At 41.2% G+C, this 14,952-nt stretch overlaps 1 protein-coding gene across 1 annotated transcript in view; it reads left to right on the plus strand.

The window, feature by feature from the left end:
* The window catches only part of ptpn4a (protein tyrosine phosphatase non-receptor type 4a), a 213,514-nt gene that overhangs the window by 164,515 nt on the left and 34,047 nt on the right, over nucleotides 1-14,952 (plus strand). The window contains exons 16-19 of the mRNA XM_034186241.1: nucleotides 6,399-6,558; nucleotides 7,315-7,398; nucleotides 7,635-7,691; nucleotides 8,943-9,099. Of these exons, the coding sequence (XP_034042132.1) occupies nucleotides 6,399-6,558; nucleotides 7,315-7,398; nucleotides 7,635-7,691; nucleotides 8,943-9,099 (458 nt within the window). The remainder of the gene's footprint in view (nucleotides 1-6,398; nucleotides 6,559-7,314; nucleotides 7,399-7,634; nucleotides 7,692-8,942; nucleotides 9,100-14,952) is intronic.

Raw genomic sequence — 14,952 nt, forward strand, 5'->3', positions numbered from 1 at the left:
GCAACAGACTCTTTTTCCAGGCTAAGTGAAGATCTTCTAAATTAGTGAGACGCCATTTCCTCTCCATCTTACGGGTTATCTGCTTTAAGCTGCGAGTTTGTGAGTTATACCACGGAGTCAGGCACTTCTGATTTAAAGCTCTCTTTTTCAGAGGAGCTACAGCATCCAAAGTTGTCTTCAATGAGGATGTAAAACTATTGACGAGATACTCTATCTCCCTTACAGAGTTTAGGTAGCTACTCTGCACTGTGTTGGTATATGGCATTAGAGAACATAAAGAAGGAATCATATCCTTAAACCTAGTTAAAGCGCTTTCTGAGAGACTTCTAGTGTAATGAAACTTATTCCCCACTGCTGGGTAGTCCATCAGAGTAAATGTAAATGTTATTAAGAAATGATCAGACAGAAGGGAGTTTTCAGGGAATACTGTTAAGTCTTCTATTTCCATACCATAAGTCAGAACAAGATCTAAGATATGATTAAAGTGGTGGGTGGACTCATTTACTTCTTGAGCAAAGCCAATAGAGTCTAATAATAGATTAAATGCAGTGTTGAGGCTGTCATTCTCAGCATCTGTGTGGATGTTAAAATCGCCCACTGTAATTATCTTATCTGAGCTAAGCACTAAGTCAGACAAAAGGTCTGAAAATTCACAGAGAATCTCACAGTAACGACCAGGTGGACGATAGATAATAACAAATAAAACTGGTTTTTGGGACTTCCAATTTGGATGGACAAGACTAAGAGACAAGCTTTCAAATGAATTAAAGCTCTGTCTGGGTTTTTGATTAATTAATAAGCTGGAATGGAAGATTGCTGCTAATCCTCCTCCTCGGCCCGTGCTACGAGCATTCTGACAGTTAGTGTGACTCGGGGGTGTTGACTCATTTAAGCTAACATATTCATCCTGCTGTAACCAGGTTTCTGTTAGGCAGAATAAATCAATATGTTGATCAATTATTATATCATTTACCAACAGGGACTTAGAAGAGAGAGACCTAATGTTTAATAGACCACATTTAACTGTTTTAGTTGAAGGTGCTATATTATTTTTTCTTTTTGAATTTTTATGCTTAAATAGATTTTTGCTGGTTGTTGGTGGTCTGGGAGCAGGCACCGTCTCTACGGGGATGGGGTAATGAGGCGATGGCAGGGGGAGAGAAGCTGCAGAGAGGTGTGTAAGACTACAACTCTGCTTCCTGGTCCCAACCCTGGATTGTCACGGTTTGGAGGATTTAAGAAAATTGGCCAGATTTCTAGAAATGAGAGCTGCTCCATCCAAAGTGGGATGGATGCCGTCTCTCCTAACAAGACCAGGTTTTCCCCAGAAGCTTTGCCAATTATCTATGAAGCCCACCTCATTTTTTGGACACCACTCAGACAGCCAGCAATTCAAGGAGAACAGGCGGCTAAACATGTCACTCCCGGTCCGATTGGGGAGGGGCCCAGAGAAAACTACAGAGTCCGACATTGTTTTTGCAAAGTTACACACCGATTTAATGTTAATTTTAGTGACCTCCGATTGGCGTAACCGGGTGTCATTACTGCCGACGTGAATTACAACCTTACCAAATTTACGCTTAGCCTTAGCCAGCAGTTTCAAATTTCCTTCAATGTCGCCTGCTCTGGCCCCCGGAAGACAATTGACTATGGTTGCTGGTGTCGCTAACTTCACATTTCTCAAAATAGAGTCGCCAATAACCAGAGTTTGATCCTCGGCGGGTGTGTCGTCAAGTGGGGAAAAACGGTTAGAAATGTGAACGGGTTGGCGGTGTACACGGGGCTTCTGTTTAGAACTACGCTTCCTCCTCACAGTCACCCAGTCAGCCTGCTTGGGATCTGCCAGGCGGGAACTAACGGCGGCTAAGCTACCTTGGTCCGCACCGACTACAGGGGCCTGGCTAGCTGTAGAATTTTCCACGGTGCGAAGCCGAGTCTCCAATTCGCCCAGCCTGGCCTCCAAAGCTACGAATAAGCTACACTTATTACAAGTACCATTACTGCTAAAGGAGGCCGAGGAATAACTAAACATCTCACACCCAGAGCAGAAAAGTGTGGGAGAGACAGGAGAAGCCGCCATGCTAAATCGGCTAAGAGCTAGTAGCTACGCTAACCTAGCGGATTCCTAAAAACACGCAAAGTGAATAATTTAGAGGTGATTCAGCAGAAGGAGTGCTTTAGTTAAGGCACGTAAAGATTACACTGGGAAACAAATCGTAATCTAGATAACTAGATCAATCTAACTGCGCAGATTAAACAGCTAACAGATACAGAAAAACACCGCTGTGCTCCGGAACAGGAAGTGATACAATACCGCAGTGAGAGCCAACAACCAGTAGGTGGTTGGCTCTCATTTTCTCATGGCTTTTTCTCATGGCTTTCTCATGGCTCTCACTGCCGGAGAGTGAGATACAACTAAATACAACAATACAACTAAACAGAAAACAAAATACAACATTCCAAAACTGTCCAAAATCAAAATCCATGTGACCGAAAGGGGTGGGTAGAAGCATAACTTATCAAGACCCACCCCTTGTTCCACAAATTCATTAAATACACTCACTACTAATTAAATTCATAGATACACCCAGACACACACACATATATACACGTACACTTACACACACACACACACACACACACACACATGCATATATATATATATATATATATATATATATATATATATATATATATATAGACTCATTCCACATCTTCACCCCCGTCACGGATACACAAAAACCTTTTACATTAGTGCGAATTAATGGTTTCTTGAATAATACACAGCCTCGTAAACTATACTCAGAATCCCTCATTTCAAACAGCCTCTGGACATGTCTCGGCAAGGCTTCATTTTTTGCTTTAAACAAAATCTGTAGTGTAATGTACTCCACCATATCTCTAAATTTTATTACGTTCAAAGAAATGAATAAGGAATGAGTTGGTTCATGGTAATGTTTGATGCAGATGATACGTATGGCTCGTTTTTGTAGAAGGAATATTTGATTGGTGTTTGATTTATAAGTATTTCCCCACAACTCAATGCAATATGTCATGTATGGTGCTATTAAAGAATGATATAAAGTAAGTAGCCCTTCCCGTGATAGTATGTCTTTGGCTTTATACAAGATGGCGATAGATTTGGACATTTTTGATTTGATATAGTTTATATGAGCTTTCCAGCTTAGTTTATTGTCAATTATAACACTAAGGAATTTATTCTCTGTTACTACCTCTATTTCCGTATTGTGTATAGTCAAATTTTTAAATTTAGGTAATTGTTTATTTCCAAATATAATACATTTAGTTTTCCCAAGGTGGAGTGACAATTTATTAGCATCAAACCAAGCCTTGAACTTTCCCAATTCGTTCTCCACCATGTCCAGAAGCTGTTCGACCAGCCTTTATAAACCAGCCTGTTAGAAGGCAAACCAGATTAAGCTGTTTCATCCAATTTTGCACTTTTTTTGGAGCATGGGCGATTGTAGTTGAATGGCACCCTGTGGAAAAGCCCTGTTAGCTGAATGGCGTTATCATGCAATGTGATGTACCATATTTTCCAGAGTGTAAATCAAAGTTGTTTTTACTAGTTTGAGAGATCCTGCAGCTTATACTCTGGTGCAACTTGCATACAGAAAAAAAAAATCATACCTGTTGTTGTTAGTAGTAATTGCAATAAGTATTTTTATAGGGCTTTCCCAGTAAGCAGCAGTTCTGCTCTGTGTCAGCCTGATCCTGTCAGATCTCAGAAGCTAAGCAGTGCAGCATCTGGTTAGTACTTGGATGGGAGACCTCTTTGGACCACCAGCGGCTGTGTGTGTGTTTCTCCGGGTGAAACTGGAGTTGCGTCCGAAAGAGCATCTGGCGTAAAACTTGTGCCAATTACCACTGTGGATCTGACTGTATTCGCTGTGGCAACCCCATCCTGAGACAGGAGCAGCTGGAATGACAACACACACGCAGTAAGGAAAGCACTAAGCAAAATAAACTCCAATAATGAAAAAATAATTGCCAATAATAAAATATTATAACAATGAGCAAAAATCTCAAACGATCTGATAATACAGAACAAGATGTGACTTATATAATTTGGGTGTTTTTTTTCTCTCTCAATCTCTTCAAGAGGCATTTTAGTACTATGAAACATATGGGATTTTTTTTTAGAAAAGAGAAGATCACTGTGATAAGTGGGAAGATGACTGGAAAATGGATAGGATGTTTAACAGGTATACAGTGAATGGCTGGATATGTCGTATCTGAATGACTCACATCCTGCATTTACAGTGAGGAAAATAAGTATTTGAACACCCTGCGGTTTTGCAAGTTCTCCCACTTAGAAATCATGGAGGGGTCTGAAATTTTCATCTTAGGTGCATGTCCACTGTGAGAGACATAATCTAAAAAAAAAAAAAAAAAATCTGGAAATCACAATGTATGATTTTTGTTTCATAATTTATTTGTATGTTACTGCTGCAAATAAGTATTTGAACACCTGCCAATCAGCAAGAATTCTGGCTCACACAGACCTGTTAATTTTTCTTTAAGAGGCCCTCTTATTCTGCACTCTTTACCTGTATTAATTGCACCTGTTTGAACTTGTTACCTGTATAAAAGACACCTGTTCACACACTCAGTCAATCACACTCCAACCTGTCCAAGATAGCCAAGACCAAAGAGCTGTCTCAGGACACCAGGGACAAAACTGTAGACCTGCACAAGGCTGGGATGGACTACAGAACAACAGGCAAGCAGCTTGGTAGAAGACAACTGTTATGATTATTTATTAGAAAACGGAAGAAACACAAGATGACTGTCAATCTTCCTTGGTCTGGGATTCCACACAAGATCTCACTTTGTGGGGTAAGGATGATTCTGAGAAAGCTCAGAACTACACAGGAGGACCTGGTCAATGACCTGAAGAGAGCTGGTACCACAGTCACAAAGATTACATTAGTAACACATGATGCTGTCATGGTTTAAAATCCTGCAGGGCAGCAAGGTCCCCCTGCTCAAGCCAGCACATGTCCAGGCCACCAGTGACCATCTGGATGATCCAGAGGAGGCATGGGAGAAGGATATGTGGTCAGATGAGACCAGAATAGAGCTTTTTGGAATCAACTCCACTTACCATGTTTAGAGGATGAGAACAACCCCAAGAAAACCATCACAGCCGTGAAGCATGGGGGTGGAAACATCATTCTCTGGGGGTGCTCTTCTGCAAAGGGGACAGGACGACTGCACTGTATTGAAGGGAGGATGGATGGGGTCATGTATTGCGAGATTTTGGCAAACAACCTCCTTCCCTCAGTAAGATCATTGAAGATGGATCATGGCTGGGTCTTACAGGTGATAATGACCTCAAACACACAGCCAGGGCAACTAAGGAGCATTTCAAGGTCCTGGAGTGGCCTGGCCAGTCTCCAGACCTGAACTCAATAGAAAATCTTTCGAGGGAGCTGAAACTCCAAACCTGAAAGATCTAGAGAAGATCTGTATGGAAGAGTGGACCAAAATCCCTGCTGCAGTGTGTGCAAACCTGGTGAACAACTACAGGAAACGTTTGACCTCTGTCATTGCAAACAAAGGCTACTGTACCAAATATTAACATTGGTTTTTCACAGGTGTTCAAATACTTATTTTCAGCAGTAACATACAAATAAATTATTTTAAAAAAATAATACATTGTGATTTCCGTTTTTTTTTTTTTTTTTTTTAAGATTATGTCTCTCACAGTGGACGTGCATCTAAAATGAAAATTTCAGACCCCTCCATGATTTCTAAGTGGGAGAACTTGCAAAACCGCAGGGTGTTCAAATACTTATTTTCCTCACTGTACATGCATACTGTCTGTACTGAAAGTTTTTGATCCATGAGTTTACTAAATGGCTAAACATCTGGGAGAAGGAGGTCTAGATGGTTTAGTCTGTTTCTCTGGTACTCTGCTGTACACCTTGTAGCGTATTGTCGTTTACTGTAATGGCAACGTTTGTGTTATGTTTATTACATGTTCTGTCCATGTGGTGCTGTGTCTTCAATTCTGTTTTTTTAGAATGGTCTTGGCAGATGACTGTACCACTTGCTCTGGGCTTCATGAGGTTTCTTCCTTGATATAACAAAGAACAATTCAGAAGTTTTTCCTGAACATGGTCACCAGTGTCCTTGCTCATGGGGTTAAGGTCTAGAACTTATTCATTTATAGCGCATAGAGGTGACTTGTATTATGATTTGGTCCTGTATAAATGAGCTTAATTTTTTATTGAAATAACTATAAAAAGTCATTACTGTGAAATAAAAACTTTGAAATATGTTTAAAACAATAAACCTTAAGACCTTTCTGTCCTTCTCTTTGTTTCGGCCTCTGACTGTTTCTCGCCTTATCAAACTGTGCCATCTCTCAGGTCTCCAGAGGGGGTGGATGGACAGCCTCCAGCTCTGCCCCCCAAACAACTTAGTAGAAAAACCTTGAGCCAGATCATCCAGGCCCACTCCCAACAGAGCCTGTTGGACAACCACCTCAATGAGATGTATGATGTTCCAGTCAATGCTGACAAGACCACGGTCAGTGTGGCAACAACGCTTATTACCTGACTTACAAGAACTATATCCTGGACACTGTTGTGTAAAGCAGCTTGTTAAAATATTTCTTTAATGTTCCTCTTGAATATCTTTACAAAGTTGCTTTTAGAAATGACACATACGTTGTCATTTCTCTCCTCATCCTTATTGCTGCCCTAACCAGATAGTTATAATACATTTTGTTTTCTATAGTTTACATCTGGTACAGTTTCTCTATGCTCTGCAACAGAATCAGTGTCACAACAGACTGACCATAATTCGGGGTAGAGTGGGGGGTGGGGAGGACCTGTGAATTATGGCAACTTGCACAGATGATACATTAAGTGACAACATTGCAAAGGAAATCATGGCATGTATTTAAGTAATGGTGATGGGTTCAGATGAACCTTAATTTTGCATTGAGTTTACACAGTGTACAACAGCAGAATAAGTGTATTTATTAATCTAAGGAAGTAACACTGAGACCATCTTTTTTTCAAACATTTCTCAGCCTCTGGCACTCCTGTACACTTCATTGTGTCATATGGCATGAGACTTGACAACTATTGCCATCAAACTACTGCTATTAAAGAACTGCTACAACAGGCCTTTCAGTACTCCACATACATGCTAGTGGAGTTTTACGGTGGTTACAACAGTGGTATTACTGGTTCACTTTGTTTATTTTTGTCCCATTTAGAGTTGTTGTGTATCTATCAATGTAAATACTGACACACACATCTATCTGTGTTCCTTCAGCTAAATGGAGTTGTCCCTCATGATAATTTGGTTCTGATCAAGATGAGACCTGATGAACACGGACGTTTCGGTTTCAATGTCAAAGTAAGTCGGTCACTGAAACTAATCTCAGGATCATCTCTTTATCTTGCCGTCTTTTTGTGAAGTAGTCAGATACTTTAAATTTGAGTGCAAATTGTTAGTGTGTTCTTGATCCAACACCATGTACCTGTGTATATATGTATGTGTATATCTGAACTCCACATTATTTTTCTCATTGTTTGTAGGATTACAGGGACTTGTTTAATGTAAGATGATCTCGTCTCTGTGTGTGTTTCCAGGGTGGAGCTGACCAAAAAATGCCCATCATTGTGTCTCGAGTGGCTCCAGGAACATCGGTAAGTAGACCATCTGTCCATGGTGTGAGTAGCTTACGCAGGAGATAGGCCAAAATAAGATTTATTCCCCAGATATCAATACTTACCATATCTGCAAGCTGCACAGCACCCCAACACTTTGTAAAAAGCTATAAATAAGTTTTCACAATGTTTTTCTCCTCTTGTCCTTGTCTCATCTGTTACATCATCAGCGTGCACTAGTAGTACTCACTTGCAAATGACATCACTTGGAATGTTTGCTGTGTGAGAGTTGCAGCACACACTGAGTAAAATGATTAGAATGTATTTAATTAATTAGATGTGCCATAGAAAAAAAAAATCATGTAATGCATTTGTTGATTGCTGGCCCTCATGGAATGAGTGGACAAACATTGGCTGGACTGGACTGAACCCATATAGAAGACTGAAAAGTGACCGCGCCTCACGTCACCTCCTGCAGTCTGCTGCTGTCAATGGAATTCTGCTGTGACGGTTTTTTTGCTAATAACATGACAAATCAGCTTACTGGACGTCCACTGTCAAGCTACAAACAAGTACAGTGCAAAACAAACCATTGAGAAAGTTCTCTGTCTGATTCCACTCAAAGCATCGAGCATGCACACAGCTTTTTGGTGGACTCCCCAGACATCAATTGACAAGGAACGCATTTAATGAATGAAAAAAGGATTTGTACAGGACAGAAATAGACAAACAGGTGAATTATTTGTCAGTTATTTTTTGTTTGTGACAAAATCAGACATTTTATTGAAATGGACATTCAGACAAACATAATATTGTCTGTGCTCATGCATCGATCCACCCCTTCTTCAGGCAGAATTTCACGTGGCGCGCCCTCTGCGCTCTGACACGTGAGTACATATGTTCAAAGAAAATTACACATTTGAAGATGAGGTCTGGAAATCCTGATAGGAATGATTAATTATTTTTCAATATTTTATTAATTTAATGATTTTGACTACATCACAGAAAATATTATACTGCAAAAGTTTAGACACATTTAAAGTGGCATGCATCCATGAAAATGTCCAAGCTCGCTGTGACTGCAAAGTGCTGTGCCGCCTTTGCAGATTTTTGCAGTGTAATATTTCTTGCTGCTACTCTTGTAAGCTTTACAAAGGGCAACATTTTAGCATTTCCTCTCCCAGTGGAATCTTTACAGAAACTGAAATGACATTTGACGTATCAGAGTAGTAGAAGTTATGTCCATTCCCTTTTCTTTTTCTCTGTTTACCTCACTTGTTCTCTCTCCAGGCTGACCTGTGTGTACCCCGCCTTAACGAGGGAGACCAGGTGGTCTTAATTAATGGGCGTGACATTTCAGACCACACCCATGACCAGGTGGTCATGTTCATAAAGGCCAGCTGTGAGAGTCACTCTGGGGAACTTGTCCTATTGGTCAGACCTAATGGTGAGTTGTTACCTTTGGTCATTGAAGTTTCCAAGTTTGATTAAATAAAACAGTTGTTGCATTTTCATGCAGTACAGCACATATTTTTGTTTGTCTACCTCCAGTGTAGTGTTTGTGTTTACCTGCTAAAACCTTCTTTTATCTTGTTTTTTATTTATATAAAAATTGCACCATTATGCTCATTGATCATCCATGTTGACAGGTATGGAAAAGTAGCAGGGCACAGGTTTTTGTTCAGGCTAATTGGACTGAGGTTCCCAAAAGCATCCCATGGTCAGAATGACTGTAAAATGTGTCTTCAGAAGAGGTGTTTCCCAAAAATATCCAAACTAAAAATATTGATCAATCAATCAATCAATTTATTTACATAGCCCTGTCCACAACCCAGAGGGTGACCAAAGTGCTTTACAGTCAGATACAAACAAAGAATAACTTAAGACAATAAGCAAATTTAAAACAGACACATCACTAGAAATATAAATCCAAAATATTTGCAGATAAGAACCAAATAAAATGTCAGAGTGCTGCTGGTTGTGTTAAAATGATCGTAGAAGGTTAAAGCCCCTTTCACACCGGGGCTGCTCCCAGTTGCTCCCTGTGGTGTCATGACGGCGCAGGAATTTCTGCATCAGGTGTGCGCAGCAGGGGGCAGAGAGGAGGTGAGAACGCAGCCTGCAGGTTCTCTGCATAGAGAAGTCAGAGTGCACAGTTTGGCTGCAGACTGTGCACTCTGACTTCTCTTCTACTTGTTGTTGTGCTGAGCTGCAGCGCTGCACTCTGAGTTCTGTTATAGTTTATCTTTCCTCCCTTGACCGCGCGAGCAAACCGTCAAGCAAATGTGGAGATGTCTGGACTTCTGCTTGATGTTGACATGTCCTGTCTCAGGACTTATGTCCTTTTTTGTTGTTTTTTAACTGTGATGTGAGAGTTTGAGCAGAGAACAAAGAACTAATGCCTGCAGCCAGACTTTTTTTTTTCTTTTAATTGTTCACATGTGCGCGCGTGAACGAACATCCATGAGTGGACTAGAGATGTCCGGACTTTTTACTGGATATTTCTGGCAATCATTCTGCATTTTTTTTTTTCTTCAGCATGTAGTTTTTACTGCATTAAGTACACAGTATAACAACAGTCCTGCGTGATTTATACTGCAGGATCAATGGAAAACAGCAGGAATCATAAATTGGCTTTGAGTCACACCGGGTAACGCCTCTTTGCCCAGAATTACGCCTCTTTGCCCCGACTTGCGCTGGAACCACTTCCTTTCTGCGTCGAGCACAGGATGCCAAAAAAATTAAACAGGTTTAATTTTTCGGCGTCCGACTTGCTTCGTCCTTCACACCCCTTGTGCTGTTGTGGCGCTGAACTGCATCGTCTCGGCACTGAGTTGCTTCCACGCGTCGTCGTCATAATGACGCATGGCGCAACCGGGAGCACCCACGGTGTGAAAGGGGCTTAAAGGCATTTTTAGAAGTTCCAAAATCTGCAGTATGCACCAAAAAAACATACACAATTTATTACTCAGTAGGGGTAATCCCCCCATGTAGGAGTTTAAAACTTTATGAAGACGGTAATGATCTGAGGTGGTGTACTTTCTGCACTTACACATGCACAGTGCCACAGATGGAAAGGGAGGATAGTTACATCTGAAAAACCATTTTTTCCTCATCACATAAGTTTGTATTGCACACAGTGAAAATTACTTGAACCAAATTTGGTGTGTATATACGAGGTCTGTTAGAAAAATTATCCAACCTTTTTATTTTTTTAAAAAACTATAGGATTTGAATCATGTGCGCTTGCATCAGCCAGCTTGAACCTTCGTGCACATGCGTGAGTTTTTTCACGCCTGTCGGTTGCGTCATTAGCCTGTGGGCAGGCTTTGAGTGAGCACTGGTCCACCCCCCTCGTCGGATTTTCATTGTCAGGGAAATGGCTGAGCGATTGGAGCAGCGCTGAATCAAATTTTTACAGAAACTGTGAGAGACAGCCAGGTGGAAACCATTCGGAAGATTCAGAGGGCTTTCGGTGGCTTTTCAGTCGCGTGAGTAGCCAAGAAATTGTGTAACAGCTGGGCATGTTCCAACTTGTCCTGTGAGACTTCCAACACGGACGTGCTTTTTGTTGTGCGCCATTGCGGCTCCGTCCTGACGCGCGAATTCCTCTGCACGTCTTTCATTACAAAATCTCCTGTAACAGTGGAATGTGCCGCAAAGTGCTGATGTCCACCTCTTCCACAATTTCTCTGGTAGTCAGACGACATCCCCGGATCAACACAGCGTTCACTTTGGAAATGATCTGGTCGTTTCAGCCTGTCGATGGCTGCTCGGAGCGCGGCGCGCCCTCCGCCGCTGTGGGCCGTCTTTAATCCGGTTGTAATGCTCCTTAATTTGTGTGACGCCCAGATTATCCTCACCGAAAGCTTTCTGAATCTTCCGAATGGTTTCCACCTGGCTGTCTCTCACTTTTTCTGGAAAAATTTGATTCAGCGCTGCTCCAATCGCTCAGCCATTTCCCTGACAATGAAAATCCGACGAGGGGGGTGGACCAGTGCTCACTCAAAGCCTGCCCACAGGCTAATGACGCAACCGACAGGAGTGAAAAAACTCACGCATGCGTACGAAGGTTCAAGCTTGGCTGATGCAAGCGCACATGATTCAAATCCATATAGTTTTTTTTTTTTTTAAACAAAAAGGTCGGATAGTTTTCTAACAGACCTCGTATATCATTTCCTTTGCTACTACAATACAGTGTATAATCTGTATTGCTACTTTTTCATGATTTTCTGTATTTTTTCTCTCGTAATGTCCACGCCGACTGCTGTCCATGTTTTTTTCCTCTTTTGAAAAGGCAGTATAGGCATAATTCCAGTCCTGAGGACAGAATGACAGCAATAAAATTTACATTAGGGGTGTCACAATACACCAATTTCTATTGAACCGTACACACACAATGGTTCATTGCACTGAACTGTACCCAGAATACACATTATGTATAGAATGCATAGCATGGTTAAACCATACTCTGTGTGTGTGTGTGTGTGTGTGTGTGTGTGTGTGTGTGTGTGTGTGTGTGTGTGTGTGTGTGTGTGTGTGTGTGTGTGTGTGTGTGTGTGTGTGTGTGTGTGTGTGTGTGTGTGTGTGTGTGTGTGTGTGTGTGTGTGTGTGTGTGTGTGTGTGTCAATCAAACAACGGCATTATTCCGCCCAGAAATCTGGAAGCATATATGGAAATTTTTAATTTACCTTTTTCATTTAAAGTATGAACCAAAAAGCAAAGCACTGAGTCACTGTCCCTGTGTGGGATCAGTCTGCTGCAACGCCACCAACTTATGACAAACGTTGATGTCTTACGGTGCATGAAAGTATTCACAGTACTTCACGTTTTCCACAATTTATGTTACAGCCTTATTCCAAAATGGATAAAATTATTTTTTTTTCCTGAAATTCTACTAACAACATCCCATAATTACAACATGAAAAAAGGTTTGTTTGTTTTTTTTATTGTTGCAAATTTATTAAAAATAAATAACTATGTAAGTATTCCCAGCCTTTGCTATGAAGCTCAAAATTGAGCTCAGGTGCATCCTGTTTCCACTGATCATCTTCGAGATGTTTCGACAGCTTAATTGGAGTCCATCTGGGATAAATTCAGTTGATTGGACATGATTTGGAAAGACACACACCTGTCTAGATATAAGGTCCCACAGTTGACAGTGCATGTCAGAGCACAAACCAAGCATGAAGTCAAAGGAATTGTCTGCAGACCTCTGAGACAAGATTGTCTTGAGGCACAAATCTGGGGAGGGGTACAGAAACATTTCTGCTGCTTTGAACGTCCCAATGAGCACAGTGACCTCTATCATCCGTAAACGGAAGAAGTTCAGATCCACCAGGACTCTTTGTAGAACTAGCCGCCCATCTAAACTGAGTGATTGGGTTGAAGGACCTTAGTCAGGGAGGTGATGAAGAACCCAATGGTCACGTTGTCAGAGCTCCAGCATTCCTCTGTGGAGAGAGGAGAACCTTCCAGAAGGACAACCATGTCGGCAGCAATCCAACAATCAGGCCTGTATGATAAAGTAGCCAGACGGAAGACACTGCTTAGTAAAAGGTACGTGGCAGCCCACCTGTAGTTTGCCAAAAGTCACCTGAAGAACTCTCAGACCATGAGAAACAAAATTCTCTGGTCTGATGAGACAAAGATTGAACTCTTTGGTGTGAATGTCAGACATCATGCTTGGAGGAAACCAGGCACCATCCCTACAGTGAAGCATGGTGGTGGCAGCATCATGCTGTGGAGATGTTTTTCAGTGGCAGGAACTGGCAGACCAGTCAAGATTGAAGGAAAGATCAGTGCATCAGTGTACAGAGACATCCTGGATGAAAACCTACTCCAGAGTGCTCTTGACCTCAGACTGGGATGACAGTTAATCTTTCAGCAAGACAGTGACCCTAAGCACACAGTCAAGATATCAAAGGAGTGGCTTCAGGACAACTCTGTGAATGCCCTTTAGTGGCCCAGCCAGAGCCCAGACCTGAATCCAATTGAACATCTCTGGAGAGATCTGAAAATGGCTGTACACCAACGCTCCCCATCCAACCTGATGGAGCTTGAGAGGTGCTGCAAGGAGGAATGTGCAAAACTGCCCAAAGATACAGTAGGTGCACTGAGCTTGCACCAGGCATCATAGTAAAAAAAAAAAAAAGACTGTAATTGCTGCTAAAGATGCATCAACAAAATCTTGAGCAAAGGGTGTGAAGCAGAGGTCTCAAATCGGTTCCAGAAAGGGCTGAGAGGGTGCAGGCTTTCTGTGCAACCACCCACTCCAGCAGGTGATTTCACTGATTAACTGATTTCACCTGCTCAAAGTGATGTTAATCAGTGAAATCACCTGCTGGAGTGGGTGGTTGCACAGAAAACCTGCACCCTCTTGGCCCTTTCTGGAACCGGTTTGAGACCTCTGGTATGAATACTTGTGTATATGTGATTACTTTGTTTGTTTGTTTTTGGTTTGTTTTCTTTTTAACTAAATTTGCAAAAATGTATAAAAACTTTTTCATGTTCTCATTACGAGGTGTTGTGAGTAGAATTTTGAAAGAAAAAAATAATTTTGGAATAACATAATTTGGAAAAAGTGAAGTGCTGTGAATACTTTCCAGATACACTGTATAATAATAAGTGTAAAATTCCATGGACAATATTCCCCCCGAATAGCAAAACTGTGTACAGTGATTTCAAATCTGTACAGAGTGAGGTTTTATGGGATGTTGCCATTTGCGCAAAAATCAACCAAACTTAAAATGGTCAAAATATTGAAGGGGGTCTGGTGTGAAACATCACACACCATAAAACATTTTAATGCGCTGCACAATAAATTCATCCAATGTGAATGGCAAGAGATGTAGTTCAGTTCATAACTGTTTAATGAAAAAAGAGTGTATATTTGCACTCACGGTGCTAAAGTGCCTGACTGCATCTATCTGCTGCTCACAGATTACAGCTACTTTTAGTTTTGAACACGGGAGCAAACACTGTGTCCATCCAATATTAATGTTTTTAATGTTTAAACATTATTTATGACCTATATAACATCAAATAGCATGAAATGTCTCATCCAGTGACAAATTGTTTTGGGCAGAAGATAGAAATCATCTAACTGGAATTAGTGAGTGAGTTTACTTACATTGGTAAACCCATTTCTAGCCGTCTGTCTATATGAATAAAGATGTATTTTCAATTAACATTTGAATAATTTTCAAAAAATAAACTCCTACTGAACCGTGATGTCAGACTGAGATGTGAATTGACCCATGACTTTTGTGTACCCTGCCACCCCTACTAAATATGTGTG

Source organism: Thalassophryne amazonica, chromosome 14 (assembly GCF_902500255.1).
Source record: "Thalassophryne amazonica chromosome 14, fThaAma1.1, whole genome shotgun sequence".
Classification (NCBI taxonomy): Eukaryota; Metazoa; Chordata; class Actinopteri; order Batrachoidiformes; family Batrachoididae; genus Thalassophryne; species Thalassophryne amazonica.